The following is a 21,777-nucleotide window of genomic DNA, read 5'->3' on the forward strand; positions in this document are numbered from 1 at the left end:
ATTAACAAAAGCAATTAAAGGTGGAATGATTACTCTTGATGGGTTTTTTTTTGGGGGGGAGGGGATAGTCAGTGCCATGCATTTAGCTACAGTTTTGTTTTTTAGACTAACTTAGAAGAAGTAGTCTTGTATTTCGTTCCTTTTAAAGATTTATTTATTTTATGTGCATTGATGTTTTTCCTGTGTGTATGTCTATGTGGGAGTGTTGGATCGTCCGGAACTGGAATTACAGACAGTTGTTAGCTGCCATGTGGGTGCTGAGATTGAGCCTGGGTCATATGGAAAAACAGCCAGTACTCTTAACCTGAGCTACGTCTCCAGCTCCACTTGTGTTTCTTCTTAGTCTGTTTACTCGGTTCCTTCACCTCGTCTTCAATTGGGGTTGGTTATCCGGTGAGACCTGTTCAGGGAAAAGGATGTCATTAAGGAGAATAATGTTGTACAAATAAATTTAATAACATGATTAATTTGTTAAAAATCATAATTTTATGCAAAATCATTCATGGTAAAAATTGTTCAGGCTGCTTGCAAAGGGTATATAATGGAAATTTTTGTTTTATTCCAATCCGTTTTTGGTTTTTGATCATCTTAAAATATTCTTCAAATCTTACTGTACATGTATGCAGATAGAAGCCATTAGGAATACTTTAATTTTTCCTTGAAATATATCTAGAAACACACTTTAACGCTACCTGGGTATAAGTAGTGGTGGTGAGCTGGACTGGCTCAGACTGACTCATGGGACCCGACCCTTACATGGAGTAGATGCAGTGTCGTTGCCACTGAGCGAGGTGGAAACATTGACACATGGAATTTAACAAACTACAGATTATTTTCTCCTTCTCCAATATGGTTGTTAGCATTTACTGTTGGAGGAAAGAGGCCAGACATTAGCAGTCTGCTTTTACAACACCAGTATCAAAAATGTGGGTGTGATGGCTTATGCTGGTAAGCCTAGTGCTTGAGAGACCAAGGCAGGAGCTGCAGGAGCAATTCTGGCCTAGCCTGCTCTACATGGTGAATCCCAGGTGAGTCTGCTTTACACAGATCACTGCTTGGTTGATCTTTTTTTTTATCCTTTTTTTTTTAATCAAGAGTTTACAAATCTAGGAGTTAATACTGAAATTTATATCTTAGTATTCAGAGTCTCTGGGAGAGACCACATTGAAGACAGTCTCTGAGAGGCCTCTTTAAGACGGTGCCACTCTGGTCTGCAGCACCTGTCAACATTCTAAATGAAGTGCTACAGATGCCAGGCGTGGTGGTGCAGGCTTTAATCCCAGTGCTCAGGAGGCAGAGGCAGACAGGTCTCTGTGAGTTCAAGGCTAGACTGGTCTACAGATGTAGTTCCAGGACAGCCAGGACTGTTACACAGAGAAATCCTGTCTCTAAGAAAAAAAAAAAAGAAGAAAGAAAGAAGATGCCATGAACAGCTGGTGGCACCTATCTTTAATCCTAGCACTCAGGAGGCAGAGGCAAGCACATCTCTGGGTTTGAGGCCAGCCTGGAAGTTCCAGGGCAACCAGGGCTATACAGAGAAACCTTGTCTTGACAAACTAAAAAAGAAAATGCCATGAACATTGATATTTTTACCATTTATTTTTTTCAGTTCTAGTGACTGGACTCATTATCTTGGATGTGCTACACAAGTGCTCTACACTGCAACTTATTTTCACACATTTACCTTTTTATTTTTTTTATTATTATTATTTTTTATTTTTTTGGTTTTTCGAGATAGGGTTTCTCTGTGGTTTTGGAGCCTGTCCTGGAACTAGCTCTTGTAGACCAGGCTGGCCTCGAACTCACAGAGATCTGCCTGCCTCTGCCTCCCGAGTGCTGGGATTAAAGGCGTGCGCCACCACCGCCCGGCCACACATTTACCTTTTTAAATGGCTTTATTTGTGTGTGTGTGAGTGTGTGTCTGTCTGTCTGTGTGTGTTGGGAGATGTGGAGGTGAGAGAACAGCTTGTGGGACTTGATTCTCTCCTTCCACTGTTGGGTCCCAGGAATTGAGGTCTTCAAGCTTGGCAACAAGCACCTTTACCTTTTGACCCATCTTGCTGGCTCCTAATTTTTAAAAATTGATTTATGTACATGCTTTGGGTTATGTGAGTGCAGGTGCTTACAGAGGCCAAAAGACCAGGAGTTGGGATTACAGGAGGTTGTGAGCCACCTGACATGGGGCTGAGAGCCAAACTCTATCCCTGTTAGAGCAGTAACTACTCTTACTGCTCTTAACACCTCTTCAGCTCCCCCCACACCTCTTTAATTTTTACTTGAGATAGGGTCTCACTAGGATATTTAGGCTGGCCCTGAACTCTGGATATTCCTTCCTTAACCTGAGGAGATAAGATTACAGAGTTGACCACAGCACCTCATAGATAGCCTTAATACTGTGGATGAGTAAATTACTTTTAGGTGCTCTTTTTGTCTGTGGAGGCTGTTATCTTCGTTTTATATCATTGTCCTGCTGGTTTTGTAGAAAATAATTGGGAATGTTCTACTCTGTATTTTATTCTTTAAAAATTTGATAACGTTATTTTGTGAAACTGTTGCATGAGGCCTGTGCTTTTAAGAAATAGCCTGTTCTTTAATCCCAGCACTCGGGAGGCAGAGGTAGGCGGATCTCTGTGAGTTCAAGACCAGCCTGGTCTACAAGAGCTAGTTCCAGGACAGGCTCCAAAGCCACAGAGAAACCCTGTCTCGAAAAACCAAAAACCAAAACCAAGAAAAATGTGACTTTCATTCATTAAAATGATTTCTATAAAAAGTATGTTCATCTATACTTTAAAAAAAAAAAAGAAATAGCCTGTTAGCAACTTTCTTACTCATTTATAAGGTCATGGTCTGATTGAATTAGACTATTATGTTGTTGTTGTTGTTATTATTATTATTGTGCCCTGCTATGTAGTTTTGGTTGGTGTGGAACTTCCTATGTAGCTTGGATTGGTCTCAAATTTATGTTTGTCTTTCTGCCTCTGCTTCTTGAGTGCTAGGATTTATAGGCATGCCCATTTTTCCGGTTAGACATTCAGTCTAAAACTCACTCACCCAGATAGAAGCATGCAGGACTCCTAGTCTATTTTGTGGAAAGAGCTTAGTGTCAGAGGGCTAGCCCCTCTTTGAATTTGAAATATGGATTAGCTTGACCTCTTAATAATCTGAGAGCTTCTCCTGTCCAGAGTGGCTAATACCCATGTCAGGGTTTATTATGAGGGTTAAGTCATGTATTATTAAACAGTGGCCAACTGTATGGGTCTGGTTTCTGGTATTTGATCCATGCTAGATTTATTTTAGTCTGTCCTATTCTATTCTTTTTTTATTTGTGATTATTGATCATACTTGTTTACAATTCCTCCCATAGAAGTATTTGTCAGTGTCTTTTAGTCTGCCTTAAACTCATAACAAAAGCATTCAGAATCTGAAGGCTTTGTTTTGTTTTAACTGTTTAAAAAGTGAGTTCTCTATTGGTGAGTGTGACTCTGCAGTTATATTCCCAGTGGTCACAGGTTTGAGATTTCTTACAGAGATGAAAAGGGAATTAATTCTTTTGAAAACCTCATTGGCATGTCTTGGCAGGCAATTCAGGGTAGAGGATATAGATAGGAGACTTCTGGATCCTTTTGCTTCTTCTATGTTAAGCCTTTCCTCCATTGTGCGGGGTCTACGAGGTGGCCCTTTGGGAGGTGATGGTATTGACTAGGTCATTGGCCTGTGCTAGAGGTTCCAGAACCCACGCTCTGCCTTCAGCAGTTTGGAGGAAGGACCTAATTAGAACTCACCTTGTAGGACTCTGATTCCACTTCAGCCTCCAGAAGTCTGAAAAAGACATTTCTGCTGCTTGTAAGCCACAAAGCCTGTGATGCTTTGTCACAGTGACAGCAGCCGACTAAGGTGCACATCTTGACATCATTCATCTTCACTGTCATGGGAGACGCCAGTCACATGGGGACTATGGTTTAGTATGTAACAGGGAAAATTCTCTGGATGCCCAGGGAGCAAGAAAGGGTTCAGGTAGTAGCTTCTGGAGAAAGGTCAGTGGCGGCAAGGAAGTGAAGTATTTCTTATCTCAGTTGAAATGAAAGAAGTTTTAAAATAGAATTACTGTAGCCGGGCGGTGGTGGCGCACGCCTTTAATCCCAGCACTCGGGAGGCAGAGGCAGGCGGATCTCTGTGAGTTCGAGACCAGCCTGGTCTACAAGAGCTAGTTCCAGGACAGGCTCCAAAACCACAGAGAAACCCTGTCTCGAAAAACCAAAAAAAAAAAAAAAAAAAAAATAGAATTACTGTTCATTCATATTCATACAAAGTCATTTGACGGCCTCTGTGCTGAGAAGAGCCAGGTAGTGGAAATACCAAGATAAATGAACACTGTGCTTCTAGTTGTGATTCTATTATAGATTGTAGCTGTAACAGGCAATGTTGGGATAATGTAAAGAGACAGGGTAAAGTATGGTGGGACTAAAGAAGGAGAGCTCATTAACTGGGACTTAGGGAAGGCTTTGTGTGTACGTTGTTGAGCTGCTGTGTTTGTTGTATTGTTTTTACAGTCCTGGGGTTGAACTCAGGACCTTGCTCATTCTGTTGAGCTGTATCTTCATAGCTGTTGCAAACTCATACAAGTGTCTGTGTAAAAGCATGAAGACGCAAACATGGTGAGGTTGGGAGAGAGCAAACTCAGTGTAACCCAAGGACAGAGTGCAGGGCAGGCCTTTAGAATAGCCAGCTCACTGAATGTTGGGCCATCTTGTGTGTAATGTCGGGAATAGATGTGTAAGGTACTTCCTCTGAAAATACCTTCCCAGTTTCAGTTTAAAGTTCAACTTAGAGGCAGTTGCATTCATTCTTCAGGAAAGGCATATTAGACTTCAATCCTAATACAGGAATTTGTCTCCTGGAAACAGTACAAGAGCACAGTCACTGGCAGAAATGAATGATACTTACATCCAGTACTCTACTCTTAATGGAGTTAGTATTTACCCCTTTCTGTATTCTGGTCTAGAAGTTTGTTTATTTTGCTTAAACTGGTAGTTTCAGAGTGAAGGGGTTTGCCTCTTGGAGTCTATAGGATGTTCATTTTGGAGTATGGTATCAGAAAGATGATGAGTTCATAGGCTGTGTGGGGTCTTGTGTCAGAAAGGAAGGGAGGGGAATAGCTCAGTGGTTAAGAGTGCCCCCTTTCATCCCAGCCCTTGGGAGGCAGAGGCAGGCAGCTCTCTGTGAGTTCTAGGCCAATCTGGTCTACAAGAGCTAGTTCCAGGACCGGCTCCAAAGCTACAGAGGAACCCTATCTCAAAAAACAACAAACAAACAAAAAACACACAAGAAAAAAGTACTGTTCCCATCACCCACATTGGACAGATCACAACTACCCGTCATTCCTGTTGCAGAGAATCTGATATCCTCGCTTGGCCTCCTTGGGCACTTGCAAACACACGCACACATAGAAATGAAAAAATGAAAATCTCAAACAGCTAACCAGCCAACAAAAGTGTTGCTGTATATGCCACTGTTTTATTCCTTTTGCAGTTGCTAACATACATATACATATGTATATACTACGCACAATACATGTGTACCGTGTGCGCGTGTGTACACAAGTAAAGTGAGGTCACCTGCTCTCTGCTGTCTTGGGGACACATGTTATCAGGATAGCACTGATTTGAGCCACCAGGGTCAGACTCTTCCAAAGAAACTTTGAAGTGTGTGAGGACTGACTGTATCTGTGTTTTAAGAAGAGTGTGTGGCAGTTAGTACCTGTTTAAAAGAAACTACTGATAGAATACACTGTGATTGAATTTAGTGAGCAATGTGAGCTTGTCAGTACTTTATATTCAAAGAACAATCCATGGCATACCTCTTAGTGAAATAGTGAGGACCTTGCTGTACCAGGCCCTCCATCTAAACCCACCAGTGGTCCTGGCACTCCCTGGGTCTGAAGTCTTTGTCACCATACTGACATCTAGAGTCAGTTGTATGCATTTGTTCTGAGGCATTTTCTGATCTGCTTTGGGTTTCCTGATTTGTATTCTGCCTCTAGTTTCTCTTTTGGTGTTGCTTTTCTTGGTTGTTCTGCATACTTCAGCAGGAGAATGTGCACTGTCATTGCTCCATTTCAATATCAGAAGAAATGAGTTTTGTTCCAAGATAATTTTTTTTTCAGCACTGAAGTTTTTATTCATGTGAATTGTTAAAAATGGGCATCTATACCAGTGTCAAATGAGGGTGGGAGAGGAAGGCAGGGGAGGCAAGGAGAAGGAATTCCTGTCTATTGGTAATACAGCTCCAGGTTCATCCCATCATGGAATTCATAATCTCCCAGAGACACGTGGTCCTTAAAAATCGTGTACCACTTTTTAAGAACGATCTTATTCCACCGGGTGCCAGTTTGGGCCGCTATCAGTTTCTTCAAGTCCCCGATGGTGTGTCAACGGTGTTGCACTTGACGCAGACTTTCTTTCCTAGACGGTCGTTACAAACCACCTCAATCATTGTGGCTGGACCTCTAAACCCCTCGAACTTATCGATGACACAACTCCTATCTCGAACGCCGAGCTCTGACCCCTCCAAGATACTTTTTACAGTGAGTTTCTGTTACTCAAAAATTGACCTTCTCCTCCCTCCTTTTGCCCCCCTCGCACTTGATTCTCGTGTTTTGTCATTCACACAGCTCAGGAAGACACTTATTCCCGCAGAATTCAGATCTGTGGTTTAACTCTAAGCCTTCTCCAGGTTCTTGGCCGTCACATATCTACTACGTTGAGTGAACTGACAGGATATACGTAACAATTTTAAAAGACTATTAAGATGAAGTTTTTTTTGTTTTTGTTTTTGTGTTTTTAAATTGAGGCTCTTTAGACTGTTCCTGGAAAAGTTCCAGTTAAATTTTTTTGAGGTTTTCATTTTGTACTGTTAGTGACAGTTTCTTATGCTCTGCCTTTTGGTGTGGCTGGCCATCTTTTCCACTTGTTTTTCTTTTGATGGTGGCAGTTGTTTTGGGACAGGGTGACATTTATCTCTGGCCTAAAATTCATCCTCTACTCAAGTATGACCTTGAACCTCTGATCCTCTTTATTCAACCTTCAAAATGTCAAGATTAAGGCCTCCTTTCACCTTGCTGAGTTTACGTGGTGCTGGGGATCAGACAGACCGAGGGCTTTGTGCCTGCTAGGCAAGCGCTCTGCCACCTAAGCTGTGCCCCAGCTTTCCTTGGTGCTTTTGATTGATTTGTGTCCATTCACGCTGCGGTAGAGAGTAAGTACCTCTATGGTCTTCCAGGGGTGGGAAGTGCTCTTCTGTTTTCATAGGTGCCGTCTCTCTCCTGTGACAGTAAACGGGAGCTGTGCTTATCATTATGTTACCAGTGATGTCATCCTACAGCTACATAGGAGCATGTGTACACTATGAATCATCGTGTGTGTGTGTGTGCGTGTGTGCGTGTGTGTGTGCTCGTGTACATGCATGTCCTCATGAGGGTATGTGCATATATACTTACAGTTTGAATTTTCTTTTTGTGTGAAAAAAGAATCCACCCTTTGCTTTGGTGGTGTTATCTTTTGAGACAAGTAACCCTTAGACTGACTTTGAACTTGTGTGTAGTCCAGGATAACTTTAGATCTTCTGTTTTTACCAAGTAAATACTAGGATTTTAGGTGTGCGTTGCTGACAGATGAGGTGGCACACACCTTTAATCCCAGCACTTGGGAGGCAGAGGCAGGCAGATCTCTGTGAGTTCAAGGCCAAATGCTCTGCCACGGAGCCCTTACAAATCCGTCTATAAAAAGTGAGTTCTGAGTCAGCCAGCGCTATTACACAGAGAAGCCCTGTCTTGGGGAAAAAACAAAACAACAACAACGAAAATGGTGTTGTGGGGCCAAAACAGCAAAACACAAATATATTACCATGCTCATCTTGGTTTGTTTCTGAAACATGGCTCAGGGGCTTGCTGTGAAGCTGATAGTTCTTCTGCCTTAGTCTCTGAGGGCTGGGATAACAGGAGTGTACCATCTTGCCTGGCCCTTCCAGTTCTTCTAAGTCTGGTTACCAGTTTTCCTTATTTATTTTTTTTTATTTTTGGTTTCCCGAGACAGGGTTTCTCTGTAGCTTTGGAGCCTGTTCTGGATCTAGCTCTTGTAGACCAGGCTGGTCTTCAACTCACAGAGATCCGCCTGCCTCTGCCTCCCTAGTGCTGGGATTAAAAGCGTGCGCCACCATTGCCTAACTCAGTTTTCCTTTTTTAAAGGATAGTTTCTCACTATATAGTCCTGGCTAGCTTTTAGTTGCTACATACACTAAGTTGACCTCTAACTCTCAAAGATGTGCCTGCCTCTGCCTCCCTAGTGCTGGGATCAAAGGTGTGTACTACTTCACCTGGCTTCATTTTTCCTTCCTTTTAAAGTACGATATAGGGACTAAGATAAAATCTGTCATGATGCTGTTGTCAAATCTTTGACTCAGAACTTTACGGTTCTTGGTTCCATCTTCCTTCAGACTTATTTACTTTTGCTTCTGTGGGAAAGCACTCAGGAGACAGGCAGGTGCGTTTTTGTGGGCTTCAGGCCAGCCTGGGCTACAGGGCAAGTTCCCAGCCAGCTAGGACTACGAGCGAGACCATTTTTCAAAAAATAAGATAAAATAAGCCTTAGCTTCAATAGGAAAAAGTGTGAACAGACAGTTTTTGTCTTTATGCACAGGAGGGTGAATTGAATATGTGGATGATATTCTCTTTTGGTTAAAAAAAGTTTAGATTTTTATTTTTAAAAACTGATTCTGGGGATGGGACCCAGGGCCTTAATGAATATTGGGCAAATGCTCTGCCATGGAGCCCTTACAAATCGGATGACTCTTTCCTATCCTGCCACCCTCTCAAAAGCCAAAACAAAACAAAACAAAATCACACTTCGTAGTCATCATCCTGTTGTGTTTGCCTCTTTCCTAGTTATCTGTTCTCTGTGTGCATTGAGCCGTGTGTTGTGGAAGCAGGTATCCTACTACCCACAAAACTGCATTCCATCGGAATCCTGCCTGTGGCTTCAGAGGTATTCTGTCAGGAAGTTGCCTAGACTGTCCGGTCCTAGAGCTAGCAAGATGCTGCTTTTGTGTCGTTAGCAAATTTATTTTTTCCTTACTGGTAACAAGTGATTTAAATATATTTTATCTGCACAGGATTGTAGCATTGACTTGGGCCTACTGCTCACTGGCTGCAGTACGAAGTAGCTTTTAGTTCATAAAAGCCCCTTGCCTGTATTGAAAACCACATTATGAGCCGGGCAGTGGTGGCGCATGAATCCCAGTACTCTGGACCAGAGACAGGTGACTCTCTGTGAGTTTGAGGCCAGCCTGGTCTACAAGAGCTAGTTCCAGGACAGCTAGAACTGCTACACAGAGAAACCTTGACTCAAGAGGGGGAAAAAAAACCCCACATCACTAAGATGGAGGCCTCTGACTGTTAAACACTGTATCAAATGTGCTCTGTGATACTTTGGGCTAAAGAGGGTCTCTGATAAAGACCACTTTGTGAAAGAGTCTTCTAAAGGAAAACTTGGTTATTGACAGCTTGTTGGAAGTACTTCTTTATATCCTTAGATCTGCATTGTGCCTTTTGCTGTTTTATACTTACAGGTTGTTGGCATGTTTCCACATATCTCTTATGGTATAATTCTTGAGCAATTTCCCGAAAGATGCGCCGAGCACTCTTCTGTAAAATTAAAAGGGAAGGTTTGTCTTTCAGGAGTGTAAGCTCCACCTTTATTGCAGGGGACTCAGCAGTGGGACCCCTCTGCAGCCACACATTGGCTCTTGTGCTCTGAGTGCATTCAGTAGAATGCATGGCTGAGATCTATTGGCAACTTCCTCCCCAGATGACTGCAGAAGATTCCTAACAGGGATCAGAAGCCTCTAGGGTAGAAGTTACTGTGTTCTCTGGGCTTCCTAGTACAGCTCTCATTTGAACTGGTTCCCACCTGCCACTGTGTTGAAATACAAGTACTAGCAGTACCTTTTGTGAGTCTTCTTTGGTTTCTCTGCTTCTTGAACTGTTAGATTTTGACTGTGAAGAATAAGAAAATCTGTGAACATTTTGTGATATTTTATGCTGAAAGAGAACTGAGCTAATTCAGTGTTTGAATGACACACTATATAATTTTCATAACATTTTTGATGCTTTTGTTTAATTAATAAATGAAGTAATGACTTAAATGAATCTATTGCAGCATATGAAAGAATTCTAATAGATATTTATACTCCCACTTTTGAACATGTAGACATCAAAGATAGTCCTTTTTGGTACATTTAGGACTTGAATTTTTTAATTTATTTTTCTGTTCATTAGTGTTTTACCTGCATGGGTGTTGGATCCCATGGAACTGGATTTACAGACAGTTCTGAGCTGCCGTGTGGTGTTGGGAATTGAACCCGGTCCTCTGGAAGAGCAGCCAGTGTTCTTAGCCCCTGGGCCATCTCTCCAGCCCTTAGGTCTGGAATATTTTAAGGCAACTTCTAATATCTTCATTAACTGTTTCTGCTCTTAAAAATTGTTCTGGTTTTCCTAGATGAAAGTAGCCTCTCCCTCTCCACCCCTCACCCTTGGAGTAGAGAGAGCCATCACAGGTACTGAGTCCCCTAGTTGTGAACTCTGACTCGCAAGCAGTCTCAGTTGTGAAGGCTCAAGTGACTGCAGCCTCCTCCCAAGTGGAGGCCCTTGAAGATGTGAACCAGGTGTTTGCTGGGCCAAGTGTTTCTGAGGCGGACAGATGAAAATAACTTCTGTGGTAGCATTCAAGGTGAGAACATTGGACTTACTCTGAAGAGGACTATGAAGATGACACACACCCCGGCGATGTAGACGGAGAACAGTGCTATGATCACTATCAGGAGACTGTGCACCTCCCTGCTGAGAAGTCCTTCTTCATGGTGGAGACAGAAAGAAGAGGCACTGTTGAAGCACGTGCTGGCAGGCATCGATGAAGTTTCACTTACGTCATTTAGAGGTGGAGCCTGAACTTGCTGTGCTCACCATCCCAGCAATGTCTGCCTGGGGCCCCTTGAGGAGAAGATGCTCAAGAATGGGAGGAGAAGATGCTCAAGAATGGGCTAAGTCGTGGCCTTGAAATGCGTTACGACAGATAGGCTTCTTCATACAATAAAAACATTAAAAAATTAAATTGAAGAGCCAGCCATGGTGGCTCATACTTTTAATGCCAGCACTTGCAAGACAGAAGCAGATGGACTCTGAGTTTGGAACCAGTCTGCTCTACATAGCAGGTTCTACGACAGCCAGGGCTACATAGTGAGACTTTGTCCCAAACAGATAAATTGAGCTGAACATCTGTTGTAGGGCTAAGAATTATCTTTTTGGTTTTTGATTGTTTTTTTCCTCCCTTTCTTTCTATTGTTGACTGAACCTACTGCCTCAACATGCTTAGGCCTTGAACCACCGCACTACAGCCAGCCCAAGAATTACTTTTTACTCCTTAAATACATGGCCATTGAAATTTTCTTTTTGTTAGAAGTGATCAACAGGTGTCACCAAGCCTGTTGCTGCAGTGCAGATATTTTCTTGGTATTTGTTGGTGCAGCTGTTTGAAGCTGACCTGAGCTATCTGGTAAAAACTGGAGGAGGCGGAGCCCTGAGGAGCTAAGAGCCAGCCGCTTGCTTTCAGGGCAGTTGTGGCGTGTATGTCCCCTAGTGAAGCCCTCCACGGACTAATACTGAATGCTTTTTCACATTCTGAATTTTCCTTTTGGGCAGGAAGTGTCCTGTGTTCAAAGAGGGGATTAAGTAACTGTGTCTTTCTGTACTGACTATATGAAACATGAAATACAACTAGATACAAAATTATTTCCCACTAACCTATGGTTCCAGCTAAATATCCCATAGGTCCTGCCCCATTGACTCAGTTTGTACAATGCACTTTTTTTTTGTAAATTGTCGTAACATTTTGCTCAGATCTTTAAACCTTTATCTCATAAGCACAAATTATGTTATAAATCTGGAAATATAATATCTTGACCCAAGCTGATAGTTTCTAGAATCTTCCTGACTGACTCCCATCTGGTATCCACAGACACAGAGATAATGGAGGCCCTTCTCAGTTCTCTTTCTATCCCCAGACTTCACTGATGAGCAGCTACTTTTTGTCCTTCTGCTGCAGTGTCTAGGTGTAACACCGGGGGGGGGTCCTGGGTGTGTGTGCAGTGTCTAGGTGTAACATGGGGGGGGTCCTGTGTGTGTGTGCAGTGTCTCGGTGTAACACGTGTGTGTGTGTGTATAGTGTCTAGGTGTAACATGGGGGGGTCTGTGTGTGCAGTGTCTAGGTGTAACATGGGAAGGCCTGTGTGCAGTGTCTAGGTGTAACACGTGTCTGTGTGTGTGCAGTGTCTAGGTGTAACATAGGGAGGCCTGTGTGTGCAGTGTCTAGGTGTAACACGGGGAGGCCTGTGTGCAGTGTCTAGGTGTAACATGGGGAGGCCTGTGTGCAGTGTCTAGGTGTAACACGTGTCTGTGTGTGTGCAGTGTCTAGGTGTAACATAGGGAGGCCTGTGTGTGCAGTGTCTAGGTGTAACATGGGGGTGTCTGTGTGTGCAGTGTCTAGGTGTAACACGTGTCTGTGTGTGTGCAGTGTCTAGGTGTAACATAGGGAGGCCTGTGTGTGCAGTGTCTAGGTGTAACATGGGGGTGTCTGTGTGTGCAGTGTCTAGGTGTAACATAAGGAGGTCTGTGTGTGCAGTGTCTAGGTGTAATACGGGGGGTCTGTGTGTACAGTGTCTAGGTGTAATACGGGGGGTCTGTGTGTACAGTGTCTAGGTGTAACACGGGGAGGCCTGTGTGTGCAGTGTCTAGGTGTAACGGGGGGGGTCTGTGTGTATAGTGTCTAGGTGTAACGGGGGGGTCTGTGTACAGTGTCTAGGTGTAACGGGGGGGGTCTGTGTGTGCAGTGTCTAGGTGTAACGGGGGGGTCTGTGTACAGTGTCTAGGTGTAACACGGGGAGGCCTGTGTGTGCAGTGTCTAGGTGTAACACGGGGGTATCTGTGTGTGCAGTGTCTAGGTGTAACACGGGGGGGGTCTGTGTGTGCAGTGTCTAGGTGTAACACGGGGAGGCCTGTGTGTGCAGTGTCTAGGTGTAACATAAGGAGGCCTGTGTGTGCAGTGTCTAGGTGTAACATAAGGAGGCCTGTGTGTGCAGTGTCTAGGTGTAACACAGGGGGGGTCTGTGTGTGCAGTGTCTAGGTGTAATACGGGGAGGCCTGTGTGTGCAGTGTCTAGGTGTAACGGGGGGGGGTCTGTGTGTGCAGTGTCTAGGTGTAACGGGGGGGTCTGTGTACAGTGTCTAGGTGTAACACGGGGAGGCCTGTGTGTGCAGTGTCTAGGTGTAACGGGGGGTCTGTGTGTACAGTGTCTAGGTGTAACGGGGGGGTCTGTGTGTACAGTGTCTAGGTGTAACACAGGGGGGGTCTGTGTGTACAGTGTCTAGGTGTAACGGGGGGGTCTGTGTGTGCAGTGTCTAGGTGTAACACAAGGGGGGTCTGTGTGTGCAGTGTCTAGGTGTAACACAAGGGGGGTCTGTGTGTGCAGTGTCTAGGTGTAACGGGGGGGGTCTGTGTGTGCAGTGTCTAGGTGTAACACAAGGGGGGTCTGTGTGTGCAGTGTCTAGGTGTAACGGGGGGGGTCTGTGTGTACAGTGTCTAGGTGTAACGGGGGGTCTCTGTGTGCAGTGTCTAGGTGTAACGGGGGGGGTCTGTGTACAGTGTCTAGGTGTAACGGGGGGGTCTGTGTGTGCAGTGTCTAGGTGTAACGGGGGGGGTCTGTGTGTACAGTGTCTAGGTGTAACACGTGTGTGTGTGCAGTGTCTAGGTGTAACACGTGTGTGTGTGTGTACAGTGTCTAGGTGTAACATAAGGAGGCCTGTGTGCAGTGTCTAGGTGTAACATGGGGAGGCCTGTGTGTGCAGTGTCTAGGTGTAACACGGGGAGGCCTGTGTGTGCAGTGTCTAGGTGTAACACGGGGAGGCCTGTGTGTGCAGTGTCTAGGTGTAACACGGGGGTATCTGTGTGTGCAGTGTCTAGGTGTAACACGGGGGGGTCTGTGTGTGCAGTGTCTAGGTGTAACACGGGGAGGCCTGTGTGTGCAGTGTCTAGGTGTAACACGGGGGTATCTGTGTGTGCAGTGTCTAGGTGTAACACGGGGGTATCTGTGTGTGCAGTGTCTAGGTGTAACACGGGGAGGCCTGTGTGTGCAGTGTCTAGGTGTAACGGGGGGGTGTCTGTGTGTGCAGTGTCTAGGTGTAACACGGGGAGGCCTGTGTGTGCAGTGTCTAGGTGTAACACGGGGAGGCCTATGTGTCTTACCAACTTTCTCAGAAACTGGCTTAGTATTGCACCAGTTAGAATACCACCCTGTAAGAGAAGCAGAAGTGGCCAAAAATTGGACTCAGAAATAAAGAGGATTAAACATTAATTTGGAGAGAAGCCACCAGTAGATCCTTGGCCTTTGTCATTCTGCCTGAATATCAAAAAAAAAAACTGATGACTGTGGCTTCCTGAAAAGATCCCTGACAATCCCCCACTCACACGAGGACATCAGACCTACATAAACACCAGCAGTACTTTCACCAAGCCAGTCCCTTGAGCAGTCTGAGATAAAGACTGGTAGCACATGCCTGCAATGCAAGCTCCATGGGAAGCTGAGGCAATAGGAGTATTTGAGCCAAGAGTTCAAAGCCAGCCTAGAACACTGTAGCAATGCTTGATTTCTTTTAAAGAGTTGGTAAAAAAAAAAGAAAGAAAAATGAACAATAACAAAAAAAACAAAACAAAAGGCTTTCTATAGTTTTGGAGCTGACAACATGTCAGCAAGTGTGACGCAGCCCTGTGGACTGACCTCTTACCACCAGTGTAGTCCCGCTTCCAGTCTGTTTAGCTCTCGGTGCTGGCTCATGGGGAAATGCTATTCCACAGATGTAAATTGCGCTGTCATTTGGAGACACCCTGTTGACAGTGAGGGAGACTCTGTTCTGGTCCAGGGTTTCTTCCACTGTGAACTTGTCTGCTTTATTCCTGCATCCATTCAAGCACAGAGCCTCAGGCTGATGAGCGCCACAGCGAAACCACAGGCTTCTTGGTTGCATTGAAGAGCATCCAGTTGTGGAAAAGGTACACTCCAAGGTGACAGTCTCGGAAGTGTAGTCCACCTCGAGGTAACGAGGCTGCACCACAGAGACAGTGCAGGCGCCCACCACACCTGTGTGAGGAAGCACGTGAATGTTGGGGAGCTTCTTCGCTGCCGCTGCTTCTGGCCCTACTGAGCGAGGGACCAGTCAGTCTCTGGTTCTTGTCCTACTCCATTACAAACAAGACCGTAAAGACAACAGTGGGACTCGCCTGTGCTAACTCACTGCTGCTGGTCTTTACCTGATGGTTGTTGTCACCCAGCTACCTGTGGACAACCTCAGAGAGCTTCTCACAGGATCAGTGTGGCTAGTGGAGGTGGTGTGTCTGAAGCCAGAAGGACATTCTATATATTTTTTTTTAAGATTTATTTATTTACTATGTATACAGTGTTCTGTGTGCCTGCACATCAGAAGAGGGCGCCAGATCTCATACAGATGGTTGTGAGCCACCATGTGGGTGCTGGGCATTGAACTCAGGAACTCTGGAAGAGCAGCCAATGCTCTTAACCTCTGAACCATCTCTCCAGCCCCCAGAAGGACATTCTTAATGCCTACAAGCATTTCCTTGATCTCAGACCATCTATGTAATCTTGAAGAGCCTGTTTCCTTCTACACACCCCTTGATTTGGGGTTTGATCGAGCACATGAGCACCACCAGGTTTTCTGCGTTTTGGGGGCTGGATTGCCTAGGGATGAATCTGGTGTCCACTTGGGAATTAGGATAATGGGAAAAGATTGCCTATGAGAAAATGCAGGTCTGACTACTATAGAGCAGAGGTCAGGGAGGAGTCCTGTTTTAGAGTAACAAGGAGAACATAGACGGGCATTGGAACCTGTCTCTGCACTTGTGGCTCCGAATGCTGCCTGGGTCTCCTATGATGGTAGGGATGCTGCTCCCTTGTGCAGTTCATATGGTTTAAGTGATGTGTGTAATAAAAGACAGCCATTTCTGTTGCTGCCCATGCCATTACTACTCTGCACTGTGTGGAGCTGCTTGGAGCTTGAGTTCCTATCTTGACCGTGTCACATGAGGAATAGTATTGGTGGAGGCAGATGGGAATTTATATGAGTTTTCAGTTCAACTTCTGCCTAGTTCTACGTGCCAAATGGTCTCGGAAAAAATAATGGGCCAAATGGTCTTGCTTATCCCACTTTGTTCCTAAGAATGGGAGAGAGGAATCAATCCAAGTCCTCTGGTGCTTATATTCATTTAGCAGTGGTTCCCAATCTTCCTAAGGCTGGGACTCTTTAATATAGTTCCTCCTGTTGTGGTGGCCTTTAATCATAAAATTATTTCATTGCTACTTTATAACTATAATTTTGCTGCTGTTTTGAATTAATGTAAATATCTGATATTTGACCCCCAAAGGTCTTCAACCCCCAGGTTGAGAGCTGCTGATTGAGGGGCTGGGACTCTTTTAACATTTTGTCCTGCAGGTTCCCACCCAGAGCAGCAGAAGGCAGGGAAGTTAGTCCCCGCGTTTGTGAGAGGCTGTGCTCACATTTCACTCTGAGCTGTGTGTACGCTCATGGAAGCTGAGGCTCTGTGAGTCAGCTGGGAGTACCTCCTGGCTCCTTGTGTGCCCAGGGCAGTGGGCTCCTCTGCGCCTGTTGACTGAGCCCCTTCCCTCATCAGGGACAGTCACCTTAGAATCCTCTACATGCAGATTTGAAATGGATCAGTCCTGTCAGGTTCCAGCACTGCAGACAGAGCCCCAGTCTCAGATGACTTCCGTGTGAAGAGTTTAAAAGTAGAGCCAACCTCTAACCCAGTAAAAAGTACTTACAACTTAGGAGTTTCCTATCTCAGCCTCAGGGTGGAAGAAATCACGAGACAGGCCAACGGAGGGGGCAGTGCTGTTCCTCCCCCTCCAGTTGAGCAATGTTAGCCAAAACAAGAATTCTGGATGATGTCTCACCAAAGCCCTCTCCTGTGAAGTTTTTCTTTTAGGAATTCTTAGGTTCTATAGTTTCGCTTTGTTTTTTAAATCAATTTCTGCTGAAAATGTTGAAAGTTTATCTTGGGAGGAAATAAAATCACCTTACTACTTTTTGAAAACTAAGGAATACTGTAAACTTTGTGCTTATGTATGTCTGCCTGTTCAAGCGTGTGCACTTGTGTTGGTGGGCATGCATGCATGAATGTTGAGGTGCATATGGAGGCCGGAGGATAACCTCAGTTGTGTTCTTGGGAGTCGTCTACTTTTGTTTTTCCAGATGGTCTTAGTGGTTGAATAGACTGGGCTGGCTAGTGAGCCCTGGGGAATCTGCCCATCTCTGCCTTCCCATCACTGATATCGTGTGTGCCACCAGGCCTGACTTTTTACATGGATTCTAGAAACCACATGTAGGTACAACAAGCATATCACTGAGTTATTTCTCTAGCACCAACATTTATTATTATTAATAAATTATTGTTATTATAGCTTTTCAAGACATAGACTTTTTAAGACAAGAGTGTATAGCTCTGGCTGTTCTGGAACTCACGCTTTAGACCAGACTAGCTTCAATCAAACTCAGAGATCCACCTGCCTCTGTCTCTGCCTCTGCCTCCTGAGTCCTGGGACTAAAAGCATGTTCCACCACCACCCATCCCAACATTTTATTATCGTGGAGAATGTCAAGGATGGAAAAGTAGGTACCTAGCACAGCAGACCCACCGTTGCCTGGCTTTCCCTCAGTCTTGTTTCATCTCTCCTTGCTGTCTCGTCCTTGTACCGCTTTGTTACTGTATCTGCAAACATTTCATGGTGCAGCTGGAGAGGTTGGTTTTCTTCAACCAACTAAAATAGTGTGTAAAAGTAGTGTATAACTCATTGTAGACAGTAGAGCCGTTTAAGAGATCACCGTGGTTCCTTAACCAGAAAAACTAGTTAACATTTTAGTATCATTCATTCTCTTCCCCTCCCAGTAGCCTGCTTTCCTTTTCTTGTGTGTGAACCCAGAGCCTTGCGTATGCTGGGCAAGTGGCTCACTGCTAGATGGTAGACCTACCCTATATTTCTTTACAGATGAGAACATACTAATTCCAAGAACTTCTGCTCCATTTCTTTCCTTGCAGTCTAAATTTTATGGATAAATCTGAGATTATTTATAACTGTGATGAAAGAAATAACTTTTATAGAGCTAGAACAGGTGCAGGCAGAATTTGGAGATATTATGCGGTGACTTTTCTCTAGAACAGGTTACAGTAGCTTTAAAATTCTTTTCGGCCTTTAGGAACACTGTCCTATGGGATACTAGGCAATTCTTGTGCAGTGTGCAAGCTTGCCCGTGTGGGAATTGACTTGTTAGCACATGAGGTGCTGAGCAGATCCTGTCAAGACTAGCAGAAAACCTTCCTTCAGCTGTGGGGAAGAAGAAACCCCACATCCTTACTGTAGTGCTACACATTTTAAATTATTTGGCAAGAGCTTAAGTATATGTTTATTAGGAAGCAACAGTTCATTTAAATGAAATGGAGAAGAGAAAAAAACCATCCTTACCGACATGAAATAGGATCAGGCTGATTTCCAGCGGGAGGCCGATCTTGCTTGTACTCACAGGGCCCATCACTCTGCATGTGCTGGGCATCTACTCAAGAGGACGGCCTTCCTTGTCCTCCTTTTTCAGAAAGGAAGAAGTAAAGAGGAACTCTTATTAAGGAAGCACAAGCAGGAACTTTTAGAAATTGTGTAAACATGGTTTCTAACAAGTTTCACCATTTAAAGTTGAGATTTTGGTTGGTTTTTCTAAACGTGTGTATTTTAGAAAATTTCATAGGCATTTGACATTCTGTGTGGAGGTTCACTCTATACCTAGCCATGTCCCAGGAAGTCATGTGGTTCTCATGAGTGCTCTTGTTGCTGCCGTGGTCATATGTGGAGAGCCTCTCAGGGCAGAAATTGCTAAACCTGAGCAGCCACAGGCCATGTTTCCTGTAGGCTTGGGAGAAAAAACAGTGGTCAACACATCCTAGTATGGTGAAGAAGTGTGTGGCTGCTGTTAAGCATGTCCACCTGGCTTTAATTTGGACTCCTTAGTGTTGACAAGCAAATTGAGTGTGCCCCTGGTCTGTGTTCTGGGTATGAGTCACACACAGCCCCCACTGTCAACACACACACTCAGCCTGTCAGTAGGTGGTTCTCCATAAGTAGCAGGAACTGACTCAGGCTGATCCAGCAAAAGGAGACCTGTTAAGAAGGTTTGAGATGGCGCCTGGAGAGTCATGTGAGCTCAGAGTCGGGAGGTGCTTGAGTGACGCTGTACACTAGTGTGATGCTGTGCTGGGCTGCTCCCTCCGGGCACTCAGTGACGCTGTACACTCGTCATAATGCACCTACCACTCTCCAGTCTACCGCGCTAACCACTTGGTGTCTATGCCTGCACTTAGCAAAAAGCCTCCTGTTCTTTTGGGTCATTCCAGTCTTGGCAACAGACCAAGGTGCTACACCAGTCCCCTGCTGCAAGGAAGGCCAGAAAAGCAGCTCCCACCCAACAAAGGATTAATTCCCCAGATGGGCTGGCCACTGAAGGTACATACAGTCTTTCCCCAGTATCCAGTGTGTTCTAGTCACCTGCTGGTGGTAGATCTGTTTAGCATCAGAAGCCTCACTCTGAATTCAGTGGCCTGTCACCATAGCCTCTAAAAGCACCCCACATTCAAAGATACTCTTGGTTTTGTCCTTGTATAGTCGGGGTATGGCTTGGAGGAGAGCGTGACCTTGCCTGCTTTCCACACCCCAGGCTCTTAATGTTTATAGGTTTGGAAGTGTTTGACAGATGACTTAGGGAATGGGTCAGCATCTCTTGAAAAGTCTGTGTGTGTCTGTAAATTAAATTCCTCATGAGCCTATTTTAGTTTTCATGCAGGTAACTTTCTAGACTGGAAGTTGAGTAAGTGTTCTGTATATGTGGTTCCTTGTACTGACCAAACCTTCCTTTCAAATACTAGCAGTTAACCTCTGACCCCATATGGCTTGTTTTTTGAGCCACAAGAGAAGCTCCGTCAGCATAGGATCTGGATGCAGACAGCCCGAGAGCATCGCTGTGGGAAATTCTGTCGCTCCTTCCAGCTGTGTCCATCAAGGGTGTTCAGCACCTGGAATACTAGCGCTCCCTTCCCTTCCGTCTTAGTGAACCATTTGTTCAAGGATTTAACTTGATGTTTTTATTTGTTCTAGTAGGTGGCAAGTGGGAGAAACCGTCAGAAATTTTGGAAATCAAGGGACAGAATTGGGAAGAACAAGTGAACAGCCTGCCTGAAGTCTTCAGGAAGGCTGGCTTTGTCGTCGAAGCTTTCACCAGACTGCCGTACCTGTGTGAGGGCGACATGTACAACGACTACTACGTGCTGGACGACGCTGTCTTTGTCCTCAGACCAGTGTAAACGTGCGGGCCAAGCCTTCAGAGCCCAGAAGAGGGGCTGTGCCCAGTGATGCGAGGGGACTGCCTCTGGAGGCTGCCATTCTCAGTATCATGTAGGAATTTTAAAAGCCAAAATACTAATTCTTTCTTTGTAGTGTGTAAAGGAGTGTTTTTAAAAACAAAACCCCAACTCTTTGTGTATTTTTAATCAAGTCTTTACTCAGAGTCACGCTCCAAATGCAGGTCACTCTCCAATTATGATGGAAGATATTTTTTATACTTAATTGCTGTAGGGACTCATTCCCAGACAAAGCAATAGTCATGACGTCATGGAACCAATAAATGGATTGTTTTTAATAAATGAAGACTGGCAATAAAGCTGTCCCTTCAATTCCAAATATTGATTATAAGGTAGAGCCACTGATAACTCTTTCATGTTTAGAAACTCCTTCTGTTGCTATTCAAAAAAATGTTTTTAATCATGCTAATAAACGTTTTTGGAGATGATTCTGCCCCACATTTAAGTTACTTTCCAACTCTTCTTGTAGTCTAATACAGCTTTGGATTCAGGATGCTCAGTTGAAGCCTGACTTGAAACATGCAGGCGGAACAGGGAAGGCAGGCTTCAGCTTGGGCATGGTGGAGCATGAAGCTTGCAGAGAACCTCTGGTGGTTTTGACATCCTTAGAATGACCAGCTTCATTTAGATAGAGTGCTCTAGGAAGCACCATCTGCAGCTCTGACCAGCCTCTCCCACAGCTCTGTTCTCCTGGTCTACCTTGTGTCCTCAGGGTTGAAGCATTCCATTGTGTTGACTGACTGGATGCAGCCTAAAATTCAGCTTCTTCCTCTTCCTCACAGGCCTCCTTTCCAGAACATGACTTACCCCAACTCCTTAGCTGAGCTCAGTATTTGTCAAGAATATGTATGTTTGCTGAAGACCATAGCAGACACATGCTAGAATCTGGGAGTGCCTCCAAGAAACTCAAACATTTAGCAAGATCAATAACCATTGTGGACATTCCGAAGAGCAAACTGCTAAATAAAGTCCCAGTAGTCACAGCAAAGACACTGTGAGTGAGGGAAGTCACACTATGTTATCCAGGTGCTCATTAACTATTAAGATTTACACAGAGAAACTGAGTCACATTTAACGACAACACCTGGGCGAAAGGGCCACACCCCAGCAGCCCTCCGCCATTGCTGTGTTCTCAGACGGGTCATGTAGTGTTAGCGCTGTGTTCTGTGATTCTGTTTTTCAGG

General features: G+C 44.7%; 2 protein-coding genes and 1 pseudogene across 3 annotated transcripts in view; 1 reads left to right on the forward strand and 2 right to left on the reverse strand.

Moving 5' to 3' along the window:
• The window catches only part of Mettl9 (methyltransferase 9, His-X-His N1(pi)-histidine), a 42,735-nt gene extending 21,714 nt beyond the window's left edge, over positions 1 to 21,021 (forward strand). Inside the window, exon 5 of one of the 2 annotated variants that reach the window (XM_075972085.1) lies at positions 20,334 to 21,021. In XM_075972085.1, the coding sequence (XP_075828200.1) occupies positions 20,334 to 20,536 (203 nt within the window). In that variant the 3' untranslated portion in view covers positions 20,537 to 21,021. Of the gene's footprint in view, positions 1 to 20,330 lie in introns of both variants that reach the window. The other variant, XM_075972084.1, reaches the window with a different exon arrangement.
• Positions 6,152 to 7,231, reverse strand: LOC142849650 (ubiquitin-like protein 5 pseudogene; annotated as a pseudogene).
• Positions 7,049 to 18,775, reverse strand: Igsf6 (immunoglobulin superfamily member 6). Its single transcript, XM_075972086.1, has 6 exons — positions 18,654 to 18,775; positions 14,880 to 15,239; positions 10,801 to 10,904; positions 9,998 to 10,048; positions 9,620 to 9,697; positions 7,049 to 7,321 (listed from the first exon to the last, which is right to left on the reverse strand). The coding sequence occupies exons 1-6, from the start codon at positions 18,739 to 18,741 to the stop codon at positions 7,265 to 7,267; spliced, it is 738 nt and encodes a 245-aa protein (XP_075828201.1). The 5' UTR covers positions 18,742 to 18,775; the 3' UTR covers positions 7,049 to 7,264.
• Positions 21,022 to 21,777: the final 756 nt, after the last annotated feature.

This window comes from Microtus pennsylvanicus, chromosome 5 (assembly GCF_037038515.1).
Source record: "Microtus pennsylvanicus isolate mMicPen1 chromosome 5, mMicPen1.hap1, whole genome shotgun sequence".
Taxonomy (NCBI): domain Eukaryota; kingdom Metazoa; phylum Chordata; class Mammalia; order Rodentia; family Cricetidae; genus Microtus; species Microtus pennsylvanicus.